At 43.7% G+C, this 13,382-nt stretch overlaps 1 protein-coding gene across 1 annotated transcript in view; it reads left to right on the forward strand.

The window, feature by feature from the left end:
* LOC137327209 (cilia- and flagella-associated protein 47-like) overlaps window positions 1-13,382 on the forward strand; it is a 602,936-nt gene that overhangs the window by 152,624 nt on the left and 436,930 nt on the right. Inside the window, exon 22 of the mRNA XM_067992778.1 lies at window positions 7,371-7,465. Within this exon, the coding sequence (XP_067848879.1) occupies window positions 7,371-7,465 (95 nt within the window). The remainder of the gene's footprint in view (window positions 1-7,370; window positions 7,466-13,382) is intronic.

A 13,382-nucleotide genomic window follows, 5' to 3' on the forward strand; every position in this document is an offset into this window, starting at 1 on the left:
CAACATCTGTAGTATTTCTGAGACAGGTATCTTTTATACTCACAAGTAACATACTCATCCAGAATTCATGAATTAAACCCTCTGACTGTTCACAGTCATCTCAACAGGACTATTTAGAGTTCCTACAGTTCCCCTATGAGCCCTACCTTTTATACCATTCAGTACGTAAGGTTAACGTAATGTTAGTATGCCGGCATGCCAGCAGTCACGTAGACAACTTCTCCTTCTTGTGCGTGTGCATTGTGGTTCAAGCTGTTTATTGTTCTCTAGACATTTCACATGTTTGAGCGATTAGGCTGGCCTTGGGATCAGCACTTTCTTATCTCTTCAGACATTTCTCACACTCCAGCATTTTCTCCACCCTCAATTATTACCACCTTTTGCAGACATGTTGGTGCTTTTCCCTCTCTCAACATTCAGTTTCCAGCTTTCTCACCCAATTTCATTTCACAGCACTCTCATCCCTTCATCTCTTCTGTCTGGGGCTGGATTTGAGCTTGCTAACCCTATTCTGTAATTACTACTACTTACTACTAATCTACCTTACCTACTATTCCTAAAATCTTACCACCTCAAGTCGCAAAAGAACCATCTTTTATAGCCCTGCAATCTTTATTTTATCAAGGCTAACATTTCCAGCACGTTCTTCCTTGCTTTAATCTTCCTTAATGTTTTTTTTGTACAATGCAGGGCAGCACCTACGGGTCAGATGTTGTCCTGACCCGTAGGTGCTGCCCTGCATTGTACAATTTTTCTGCCATTCATGGTTCCTTAGGACAGAAATACTTTCTTTTATTTTATCATTCTGTTACTACATTTGTACCAAAAGTTTCTGAGAGGTGATGGGATGTTGTAATATGAATCTAAGGCTGAAGCAAAGAGGTGGAATGGGATGGCTGAATTTAATGTCTGCCCGTAAAGCTTCTGTCTGGAGGGTAATATCTAGTTGTAATATTATGGGTCCTTACAGGCACCCAATACCTTATCCTCAAATTAAGTCATTTTGGTGAGGCAAAATGTTGGTTGTTTAATATAGAAACATAGAAAATAGGAGCAGGAGTAGGCCATTCGGCCCCTCGAGCCTGCTCTGCCATTCAATAAGATCATGGCTGATCCTCTATCTTAATACCATATTCCTGCTCTCTCCCCATACCCCTAATGCCTTTTGTGTCTAGAAATCTATCTGTCTCCTTCTTAAATATGTTCACTGACTTGGCCACCACAGCCTTCTGTGGTGGAGAATTCCACAAGTTCACCACCCTCTGAGTGAAGAAATTTCTCCTCATCTCAGTCCTAAATGTCCTACCCCATATCCTGAGACTGTGACCCCTCATTCTAGACCCCCCCATCCAGGGGAAACATCCACCCTGCATCCAGTCTGTCTTGACCTGTCAGAATTTTATACGTTTCAATGAGATCCCCTCTCATTCTTCTAAACTCTAGTGAATACAGGCCAAGTCAACCCAATCTCTTCTCATACAACAGCCCTGCCATCCCAAGAATCAGTCTGATGAACCTTTGCTGCACTCCCTCTATGGCAAATATATATTTTCTTAGGTAAGGAGACCAAAACTGCACACAACACTGCACACAATACTCATCAAGGCCCTGATCACCTGATGCTCTCCTGGGTATATTGCTCTTCACACAATACCTTCCTCTCCCCAAACAGACTGCATTGGTCCTTTTCTAATTCTGTTGATTCACTTGTATAGTACAGTTAGGTGATTCTCCATCGAGGGTGAAGCCACAAGTTGGTAATGCGTTCTGCAGCACATCACAGTGGCACAGCCATGCCCCACTTTTCTGAGAACAGCACGAGGTATCTGGGGCTCTCCAGACTCCCTCTGTCCCTCTAACCAATATATTTGAATAGTTTGCAAACTCCTTATGTATATCATCTTCCATTGATTCGACCTTAAACACTTCCAATGATCTCATATCATTGTCTATTAAAAGGTATCACCGCATAAGATTGCTTCACCTGCATGGCTTCCTGGCATAATACATTAATCCATACTTTCCTGCCTTGTACGAATCCATGCTACTGCGTCACTTCTATATCTACTCTATTCCATGTGGCAGTGCCCGTGGCGGCTCCTAAACCTAAACATTCCCTTAGGTCCCTTTGTTCTTTGGTTACTGTCTCTCTTACTCCCCCCTGACGTCATTGGAGGCTGGGGCTTATCTAAATTTCTCCCTGAGTTGCACTTGGTAAAGTCATTCACCATTTCCTTCAACATTATATGAAAAAAATTCAGAAGTACAATTATATAATCCGTAAGGCATATAATCATAGAATCATACAGCACAGGAGGCCATTCAGCCCATCATACCTGTGCCGGCTCTTTGAAATGCATGTTCCTTTCAGACTTCCAAGACTTAAATTTGTTTATCAGCTGTAAAATTTCCGATTATTCTCTATCATTTAACCATTTTTGAATCTGATTTAACATGAACCCTCCATTCATGCTGCAGGTAATTGCTTTAGAGATCTTTAAATTTGAGGATAGTTTAATTGATTCCTTCATTAATCTTACTGACCTTTCATAATCCTTCAGCTAGCTCTTTTATTGATACCACAGACACCTCTTGTACTGTATTTATGTCCACAGTCTTGTCTATTCATTCCCTTAAGCAACTATTTTAACTGTTTCTGCGTGGTCTCATTGTGCTCCCACATAATTTCTGTATCTACTCTATTCTATGTGACCGTACTTGCAGCGGTACCTGAACTTATCCATTCTCCTAGACCCCTTCTCTTTCGGCTGCCATTACTCTCACTTTTTCCTGGCATTGTCGGAGGCTAGGGCTTGTCTAAATCTCTCCCTGAGTTGCACTTGGGAAAGTCATTCATGATTTCCTTCAACATTACACAAAAAAAATCTCATAAGTACTGTTACACAATCCATAAGGCAGCGATATAGAAGTAAAGATTAACAGAGTCGGAATAATTTCATAACGTAAGTCATTATATAAAGCCTCATGAGTGCGGGTGACAAGAAGTCCGTTTATCAGCCCCTCAGTCTTGGAACATTTAGCGGGGAGTTTGTGGGCCAGAAATTGGGCAGAGTGGCGAGACAATGCTCACTGCAGCTCCTGCGAATTAAGTTGACAAAAATACTGCGGGCTCTGTGGCATCGAATTGCTTGAATTTGAACTTAAAAAAAAGGTGCGCTATCAACCCAGTCTCTGAGCAGCGTGAGTTGCCGCGTGGCTGGAAAAGTATGAGAGGAGATTTCATGCCTACAGAATCAGGCTGCATTGCTCAAGCAGGCAAGCAGACTTCATTCATTTAAGTTAGTATTCTGGATGTCATTGTAAATAAAAAAGTATATTTTTTTTATAAAATGCCAAAGAAATAATTGAATTAAATTAAAGAGACAGAAAGGAAAAGTAAAGAAAATTTTTACATTTTTTAATTTAAAAAAATGTTATTGACCAAAAACTATTAAAATAAGGAGTAATATGAGACTCCACATTTTTAAAAGTTAATTTTTAGTTGTTTGGCAGTAATTAAGACTTACCACACTGTTAAAACTTAGTTTAGACCTGGTACTTTTAAGCGTACCTGTTTGGTGGCATGATAAGATACTTTTCCAGCTGGGCAGATAAGCAAGTTGATGCTTTTTCAATGATTTCTCTGTTTGCAGTGTGTGATGGCCCTTTAATTCGAAGCTGTCTTATTGCCTGCGAACTACGAGGAACAAGTTCCGTATTTCCATGTTTTACTGCGCATGTGCAAACACGGGAACTTGCTCCTTCAATTCACCACTAAAAACAGAGAGCGCTGTTGAGCTGCTCTGTTACTTCAGGAGTGATTTTCGGCCCGTTGTCATTTCACAGTCTCATTGTGGGTGATCACATTCTCTGCTGATTCAATCTTTAAATTAAGTACGCAGGCAGTACACGAGGGGTTATTTACATGATAACACCAGTACTTGCCTTCACTTGGATGCCAGAAAAACGGAAATTTCATTTATTGCACTTGTGATTGACCTCACAGATCAGCGTACCCTCATACGGGACCCCCACCTTGCTGATAGGTTGCCAATAGAAGTCCCGCACCGACTTTCCAGTAGGTTTCTTCTCACACGACATAACATCCAGGTTTGGTGTGAGGTACATGGCGGTAACGTTGTACTCGAGAACGATTGCTGGTCGCATTGTAGGTTGGACCTTGAAATTGGACATCTTTAAAGCCAATAGTTGTCTCAGAGATTGATCCACTAATCACCTTCACTGAGAGGCGATAGCTGAAGGAAGAGAACAACACCATCAGTGGTTCCGAGAAACCTTGGATGGGTTTGGTCAAGTGTGCCTTTAAAGGCTTTCAACTGCATACTGTGAAGCCACCTATCCGAACCTGACTTTCTATCATCTAATTGCACCAGATATACGGAGGGGCTTGTCTTCTGTGCAATTTGAAAGGGTCATACCCAGGCTGATTTGGGGAAGGCTTTTCTGTCAGAAATTTGTTGAACCATCACTAGGTCTTCTACTTCATATTCTAAAGAAGTTGCACCATCATCGAAATACAGCTACATCTTCCATTGGTTATGACCGCTTGTGGTTGCCACCTGCTTCTGTACATCCCCCATATGTTGAATTAACTCCTGTACCCAGAGTAACTGCAGATTCCTCTTGTAGGCCCATCATGGACACACAAAATAGGTGTTCCAGGAACCACACTTGGCGGCCTGTCATGGCCTCGAAGGGGGTTGCCCCTATACCAGAGGTGACAATTCCCCAGACCGTCATTAAAATCAGGGGTACCTTCAAATCCCAATCTTTTCTTGACTCCCCATCCACCATTTTCAGCATGGTTTTGATGGTATGGTTTGTTCACTCTATCTGACCTGAAGCATGGGCGTGATAAGATATGTGGAATTCCTGTTCTATCTCCAGCAACGTACACATTTCCTTCAGGACCTGCCCCACAAATGATGTACCATTATCACTGTCAATTACCAGTGGCATGCCCCACCTTGAAAGGACTTGTTCCATAAGTACTTTCACGGTTGTGATGGCCGTACAGCAGCAAGTGGGAACTGCTTCTACCTACTTAGTGAATGACTCGACAATAACTAGAAGCTATTTGTTGCTTTGGGCATTTGAGGTGTAATCAGCCTGTTGGCACTCCATGGTCCGACAGCGGGTTGACGAAGGAGAAGGGCGTGCTTCCGCGAACCCCATTGTTGTGAGCGCAGGGAAGACAGCGGTCTAGATGGGAACGAATGTCGTCCTTCCACTGATGTCATCAGGTGACAGATTGAAAGTGATCTAGCGTTGTTTGTAGGCTTAAGTGACCATCAGAGGGGCTGTCATGAACATCGCAGAGAAGGTTGCGATGAAGAGTAGAGGGGGCCACAATCACAGGGGGGAAAACAGGACTCCTCTTTGAGAGATATTACCCACCATAACGGGCTGGCTGGACTGAAACTGCGATCTCTATTCAGGGAGCTGGGTATCGGCGGATTGGACAGCAGGGAGGTCAAATATGTCAGAATGGGTTGTTGTATTGACCACAGCAACTTGAGCGATGGATGGGGATTGATTAATCAGTGCTCCTCCATGTTGAACACCACTGGAAGTACTGAGGGCAGCAAGTACACAGAGTGTGCTCTGGGTGGGGGACTTCAATGTCCATCAGCAAGAATGGCTTGGTAGTACCACCACTAACCGGGTCCTGAAGGACATAGCTGCCAGAATGGGCTTGTGGCAGGTGGTGAGAGAAGCAACATGAGGGAATAACCTACTTGAATTTGTTCTCACCAATCTCCCAAGTGCCGCCTTTATACTGAGGACATGTGGCACTACTACCATGCTAAGTGGGATAGATTAAGAACAGATCTAGCAGCTCAAAACAGATTTGGGCATCCATGCATTTTCAAGCATCTTCAGCAAAAAGTGCCGACCTCGTGATCCTTCTCGGCCTCCTCCTGTGGACCCCACCATCACAGATGTTAGTCTTCAGCCAATTCAATTCGCTCCACATGACATCAAGAAATGGCTGAGTGCATTGGACACAGCAAAGGCTATAGGTCCAGACAACATCCCGGCTGTAGTGCTGAATATGTGTGCTCCAGACCGAGCTGCATCATAACATCAAAAGCGCGGCTGTTTTCTGATGATTGCACAGTATTCAGCTCCATTTGCAGTTCCTCAGATAATGAAGCAGTCCATGCACACATACAGCAAGACCTGGAGAACATCCAGGCTTGGGCTGATAAGTGGCAAGTAACATTTGCACCACACAAGTGCCATGCAGTGACCATCTCCAATAAGCCTAACAATTGACATTCAATGGCCTTACCATCACTGAGTCCACCTCCATCAACATCTTGGGGTCGCGATTGACCAGAAACTCAACTGGACCAACCACATTAATGCTGTGGCTATTGCAGCAGGTCAGAGGCTGGGTATTCTGTGGCAAGTGGCTCACCTCCTGACTCCCCAAAATCTCTTCACCACCGACAAGGCACAAATCAGGAGTGTGATGGAATACTTTCCACTTGCCTGGATGGGTGCAGCTGCAACAACACTCAAGAAGCTCGATACCATCCAAGACAAAGCAGTCCACTTGATCGGCACTTCATCAACTAGCTTAAACATCCACTCCCTCCCGCACTGGCATACTGTGGCTGCAGTGTTTACTATCTACAGGACATACTGCAGCAACTTGCCAAGGCTTCTTTGGCAGCGTCTCACAGACCCACGACTTCCACCACCTAGAAGTCAAGAGCAACAGTTGCATATGAAGACCATCACCTCCAAGTTTCCATCCAAATCAAAGACCATCGTAACTTGGACATATATCGTTGTTCTTTCATCGTCGCTGGTTCAAAATCCTGGAATTCCCTACCTAACAGCATTGTGGGAGGACCTTCACCAAGGAGACTGCAGCGGTTCAAAAAGAAGGCCCACCACCAGTTTCTCAAGGGCAAGTAGGGATGGGCTATAAATGCTGGCCTATCCAGCAACGCCCGTATTCCGAGAATGAATAATAAAAAAAAATTACTCCCACTGTTCTCCATTTGTGGATTAGGTAACCAACACCTGTTTCAGAGATTAAATTTTAAGTATATCTCAACTATTTTTGGAGTGGTCTATTTTTTACAATCTTAATCTTTGCTTTCTGCAGGAATCTGCAAAATCACATTTCCTATTTTATTCACAATCTGTCTAGGATGTTACAGTGGGAACAAAATGGAGTATTTATTTTTGACTTACTTCAATGTAACAGACTCATGTTTGTCATACACCATAATATAAGTGGATTAATGTAGAGGTGCATGGTTTGCCTTCACTTTATTTGTGTAAGCAAGGCTGTGGAGGACTCTAATTTTAATCTTTATCTTTACCTTCAGATGCACGTCAAGATCCATTGAATTCTCAGTTGTATGTTGTGGATTTAGGAGCAAAAGAGAGTATAAAGTGTGAATTATTCTTCATTCCTACAGAAGTAAGTATTGAATAAATAAGTCGGTCTATTTTGTTTTTAAGTCTAATGTTTGTGTTCTACCCCTTCCTAAGATATACTTTTATTTTTGAGATCTAAGAGATCAGGAGGACGGCTAGGATGGGGTGGTAGAGGCCAGCAGTTGTTTTGTGGAGCCAGGAGCAGCACTGGTTAGCCTGCTCACGACCCTGAAATGCCGGTCGGAGCTTGTGCATCGGGTGCGGGCCTCTGCCCTGCTAAATTGGATATTGTTGCGCCTGTTTAAGGCCCTTAAACTGGGTACAACTATGTTAAATTTAGACCCCTTTCTGCTTAGTGAGGAGTGAATCTGTGACCCGCCTAATGCAACAATGGACTATAAATTGACTAATGTTGCTGATGTCACCTGTTGCAGCCTGGAATTACCCTGTGGGGTAGAAATTCAGGGCGACAGTCACCTTTACAGCCACAGACAGTGATGTGCGTGCCCTGGTGCTGAGCTGTAATTCTTAGAGGGCTTGACAGGGTAGATGCTGAGAGGCTGTTTCCCATAGCTAGAGAGTTTAGAACTAGGGTTATAGTCTCAGGATAAGGGGTCAGCCATTTAGGACCGAGGTGTGGAAAGATTTCTTCACTCAGAGAGTTGTGAATCTTTGGAATTCTCTACTCCAGAGGGCGGTGGATGCTCAGTCATTGAGTATATTCAAGGCTGAGACCGATAGATTTTTGGACACTAAGGGAATCAAGGGATATGGGGATTGGGCGGGAAAGTTGAGGTAGAATATCAGCCATAATCTTTTTGAATGGTGGAACAGGCTCGAGTGGCCGTATGGCCTACTCCTGCTCCTATTTCTTATGTTCTTATGGTGCTGCAACAGGTGACATAGCTCTGTCACAGCCTTCCTTGTGAGGCAGAGCATTGCTCCTCAGTTAAATTGAAGTCGATGTTTGATTCCGAAAGACCATCATGGTGTAAGGCCTCCTACATCCTCCCTCCTTCGCCCTCTTCCCCCATAAAAAAGATGACTATGACATAGTTGGCCCAACATTTGTAGCCATTAAGCTTATAGAGACCATAATATGGCATAGAATGGTCACATGGAAAGACATGTTAGTTAAAAGGCAGCCAGAATAGCTTGATAAAGGCAAGTTGTGTCTGACAAATTTACTAGTGTTCTTTGAGGAAATAATGGCATGAATTGATAAAAGAAATGCAGTGGATGTTGTGCATATGAAATTTCAAAAGATGTTTTACACATGTAATTGGCAAGTGAATTTCAATATAGATAAGCGTGAGGTGGTGCACTTTGGTGGGAAGAATAAGGAGGCCACATACTGCTGGGATAATAAGAGTCTAAACAAGATAGAGGAGCAAAGGGATCTAGGGGTACAGATGCACAAATCGCTAAAAGTAGTGATGCAGGTTAATAAGGCAATAAAAAAAGGCAAATCGAGCACGAGGGTTAATTTCTAGAGGGATAGAATTCAAAAACAAAGAAGCTATGTTAAACTTGTACATGGTTAGACCACATTTGGAGTATTGTGCACGGTTCTGGTCTCCATATTATAGAAAGGATGTAGAGGTATTGAAGAGGGTGCAAGAAAGATTCACAAGGATGATACCAGAACTGAGAGAATATCCTTATCAGGAAAGGCTGAACAGGCTGGGGCTCTTTTCTCTAGAAAAGAGAAAGCTGAGAGGTGACCTGATAGAGGTCTTTAAGATAATGATAGGGCTTGATAGGGTAGACATAGAGAAAATGTTTCCACTTGTGGGGGAGTCCAAAACTAGAGGTCTTAAATATAAAATAGTCACTAATAAATTCAGTAGGGAATTCAGGAGAAACTTCTTTACCCAAAGAGTGGTAAGAATGTGGAACACGCCACCACAAGGAGTTGTTGTGGCAAATAGCATAGATACATTTAAGGGGAAGCTAGATAAACACATGAGGGAGAAAGGAATAGAAGGGTATTCTAATAGGGTTAGATGAAGTAGGGAGAGAGGTTGCTCATGTGGAGCATAAAAGGTGGCATAGACCAGTTGGGCCGAATGGCTCGTTTCTGTGCTGTAGTTTCGATGTAACTCAATGATGATCGGAGACTTGTTAATTGGGTATGGTAGCATAGCACAGAGGGACTGCGGGTGTGTGTCAGCAGCCGGGAAACCTGGAAATACCGGGAAGGCGGAGGTACATCATTAGAATTTTTTTACTCCGTTTCCCGCCCGGCAGCTGGCCAGATTGAAAGTTGGCCTGCCGGCTGGCGTGAAAGCCAGGGAACGGAGAGGAGGGAGGGAGGGAGAGATCATGTCAGAGGTGGGGAGAGATCGCAGTGGGGAGAGATCGGTTCGCGGGGTACTAGATCGCGGGTGAGGGAGGCAGATCATAGGGGTGTGTGGTCAGAAGATTGCAGCAGATTTGCTTGAGGGGCTGGGGGAAAGCACTCCTGCTGCTCCTGGCTCACAAGCATTGCTGGAAAAGCACTTACCTGCTGGATCTGGCCGCACCCCTTAGCAGCCGGGTTTCCTGAGCCCTGGGAAACCCATGCTGGAGGCGATAATTCCAAATCGCTGACAAAATCTGAGGCATGGAGCCTCATTTAAATATTATAATTACTGACCCGCCTCACCAGAGCAGGTTACTCGGCTGACCCCAAACCGCCGCTGTTAAACCGGAAGTAGGTGCTTTCACGGTGGGTTGGGGTCAGGTTTCCCATTTTTAACAATTTAATCCCCCCCACTCCCCCCTGCTACAGTCCCACCCGTCCTGTGGGTGTTAAAAATCCATCCATAGAGTCTACTGCACAGAAACAGGCCATTCGGCCCAACTGCCAGCGTTTATGCTCTCCATGAGCCTCCTCTCACTCCTCTTCATCTAACCCTATCAGCATATCCTTCTATTCCTTTCTCCCTCAATTGTTTATCTAGCTTCCCCTTGAATGCATCTATGCTATTCGCTTCAACTACTCCTTGTGGTAGCACGTTCCACATTCTTACCGTTCATTGCATAAAGAAGCTTCTCCTGAATTCCCTATTGGATTTATTGGTGACTATCTTATAGGGGATAACATAAGAACATAAGAAATAGGAGCAGGAGTAGGCCAATCAGCCCCTCGAGCCTGCTACGCCATTCAATAAGATCATGGCTGATCTGATCCTAATCTCAAATCTAAATTCATGTCCAATTTCCTGCCCGCTCCCCGTAACCCCTAATTCCCTTTACTTCTAGGAAACTGTCCATTTCTGTTTTAAATTTATTTAATGATGTAGCTTCCACAGCTTCCTGGGGCAGCAAATTCCACAGACCTACTACCCTCTGAGTGAAGAAGTTTCTCCTCATCTCAGTTTTGAAAGAGCAGCCCCTTATACTGAGATTATGCCCCCTAGTTCTAGTTTCACCCATCCTTGGGAACATCCTTACCGCATCCACCCGATCAAGCCCCTTCACAATCTTATATGTTTCAATAAGATCGCCTCTCATTCTTCTGAACTCCAATGAGTAGAGTCCCAATCTACTCAACCTCTCCTCATATGTCTGCCCCCTCATCCCCGGGATTAACCGAGTGAACCTTTGTACTGCCTCGAGAGCAAGTATGTCTTTTCTTAAGTATGGAGACCAAAACTGTATGCAGTATTCCAGGTGCGGTCTCACCAATACCTTATTTAACTGCAGCAATACCTCCCTGTTTTTATATTCTATCCCCCGAGCAATAAAAGCCAACATTCCGTTGGCCTTCTTGATCACCTGCTGCACCTGCATACTAACTTTTTGATCTTCTTGCACTAGTACCCCCAGATCCCTTTGTACTGCAGTACTTTCCAGTTTCTCGCCTTTAAGATAATAACTTGCTCTCTGATTTTTCCTGCCAAAGTGCATAACCTCACATTTTCCAATATTGTATTGCATCTGCCAAATCTCCGCCCACTCACCCAGCCTGTCTATATCCCCCTGTAGGTTTTTATGTCCTCCTCACTCTCTACTTTCCCTCCCATCTTTGTATCATCTGCAAACTTTGATACGTTACACTCGGTCCCTTCCTCCAAATCGTTAATATAGATTGTGAAGAGTTGGGGACCCAGCACCGACCCCTGCGGAACACCACTGGCTACTGGTTGCCAGTCCGAGAATGAACCATTTATCCCAACTCTCTGCTTCCTGTTAGATAACCAATCCTCCACCCATGCCAGAATATTACCCCCAATCCAGTGATTCTTTATCTTGAGCAATAATCTTTTATGTGGCACCTTGTCAAATGCCTTCTGGAAGTCTAAATACACTACGTCCACTGGTTCCCCTTTATCCACCCTGTACGTTATGTCCTCAAAGAACTCAAGCAAATTTGTCAGACATGACTTCCCCTTCATAAAGCCATGCTGACTTTGTCCTATTAAATTATATTTATCCAAATGTTCCGCTACTGTCTCCTTAATAATAGATTCCAAAATTTTACCCACCACAGATGTTAGGCTAACTGGTCTATAATTTCCAGCCTTCTGCCTACTACCCTTTTTAAATAAGGGTGTTACATTAGCAGTTTTCCAATCTGCCGGGACCTTTGCCGAGTCCAGAGAATTTTGGAAAATTATCACCAAAGCATCCACAATCCCTACTGCCACTTCCCTCAAGACCCTCGGATGTAAGCCATCAGGTCCAGTGAATTTATCCGCCTTGAGTCCCCGGGATGAGGGGGTTATCTTACGAGGAAAGGTTGGACAAGTTGGGCCTGTATACATTGGAGTTTAGAAGAATGAGAAGTGATCTTAATGAAACATATAAGATCCAGAGGGGCCTTGAAGGGGTAGATGCTGAGAGGATGTTTCCCTTTGTTGGAGAGACACTGTTTAAAAATAAGGGGTCTCCCATTTAAGATGGAGATGAGGAGAAATTTTTCCTCTCAAAGGGTCGTGAGTCTGTGGAACTCCCTTCCCCAGTGAGCAATGGAGGCAGGGTCGTTGAATATTTTTAAGGCTGAGTTAGATAGATTCCTGATTAACAAGGGAGTCAAAGGTTATAGTAGGTAGACGGGAAAGTATGGTTGAGGTCACAATCAGATCAGCCATGATCTTATCAAATCGCAGAGCAGGCTCGAGGAGCCGAAAGGCTGACTCCTACTCTTAATTCGTATGTTCGTATTTATGACTCTAGTTTTAGACTCCTCTTAAGTGGAAACATCTACCTTATCATATCCTTTCGTAATCTTAAAGACCTCTATCAGGTCACCCTTCAGCCTTCTCTTCTAGAGAAAAGAGAACCAGTCTGCTCAGCATTTCCTGATAAGTATATCCTGTCAGTTCTGGTATTATCCTTGTGAATCTTTTTTGCACCTTCTTCAATGCCTCATATACTACGGAGTCCAGAACTGTGCACAGTAGTCCAAGTGTGGTCTAACCAAGGTTTTATATAAGTTTAACATAACTTCTCTGCTTTTCAATTCTATCTCCCAAGACAATTTCCTACTTGTCCCCATTCTCTGCACTCATGCCTCGAGTTAAAATCTCATTTTCTCATTTATGTGCATGCATCTGTTGAAGCCACCCGAGGGCAGCAGTGGTCCATACAATTTTACAACGAGTAGCAAAATTTGTGAAAGAATTTGTAATTAAAAATTTCAAAAACACCATGTTGGAAATTGCAGGTCTGGTATATGAAAATTATTGAATTTTTTGAGGAAATGACTGGCATGGTGGATAAGGAAGTGTCTATGGATGTTGTCTATATGGACTTTCAGAAGGTATTTGATAAGGCTCCATATAACAGATTATCAAAAAAAAAGCACATGGAATTGGAGGTAACCTTGTGATCCGGGTTCGTAATTGATTGGACAGAAGGAGATGGAGGTCTAGAAATTCGTTTAGGCCAGTTTCTGGGCGGCAAGTGGGCGCAGGTAACAATCCCCGCACCAGAAGATGAAGGTCCGATGAATTGCGAGAAATTGGACCTCG

Source organism: Heptranchias perlo, chromosome 11 (genome assembly GCF_035084215.1).
Source record: "Heptranchias perlo isolate sHepPer1 chromosome 11, sHepPer1.hap1, whole genome shotgun sequence".
Classification (NCBI taxonomy): Eukaryota; Metazoa; Chordata; class Chondrichthyes; order Hexanchiformes; family Hexanchidae; genus Heptranchias; species Heptranchias perlo.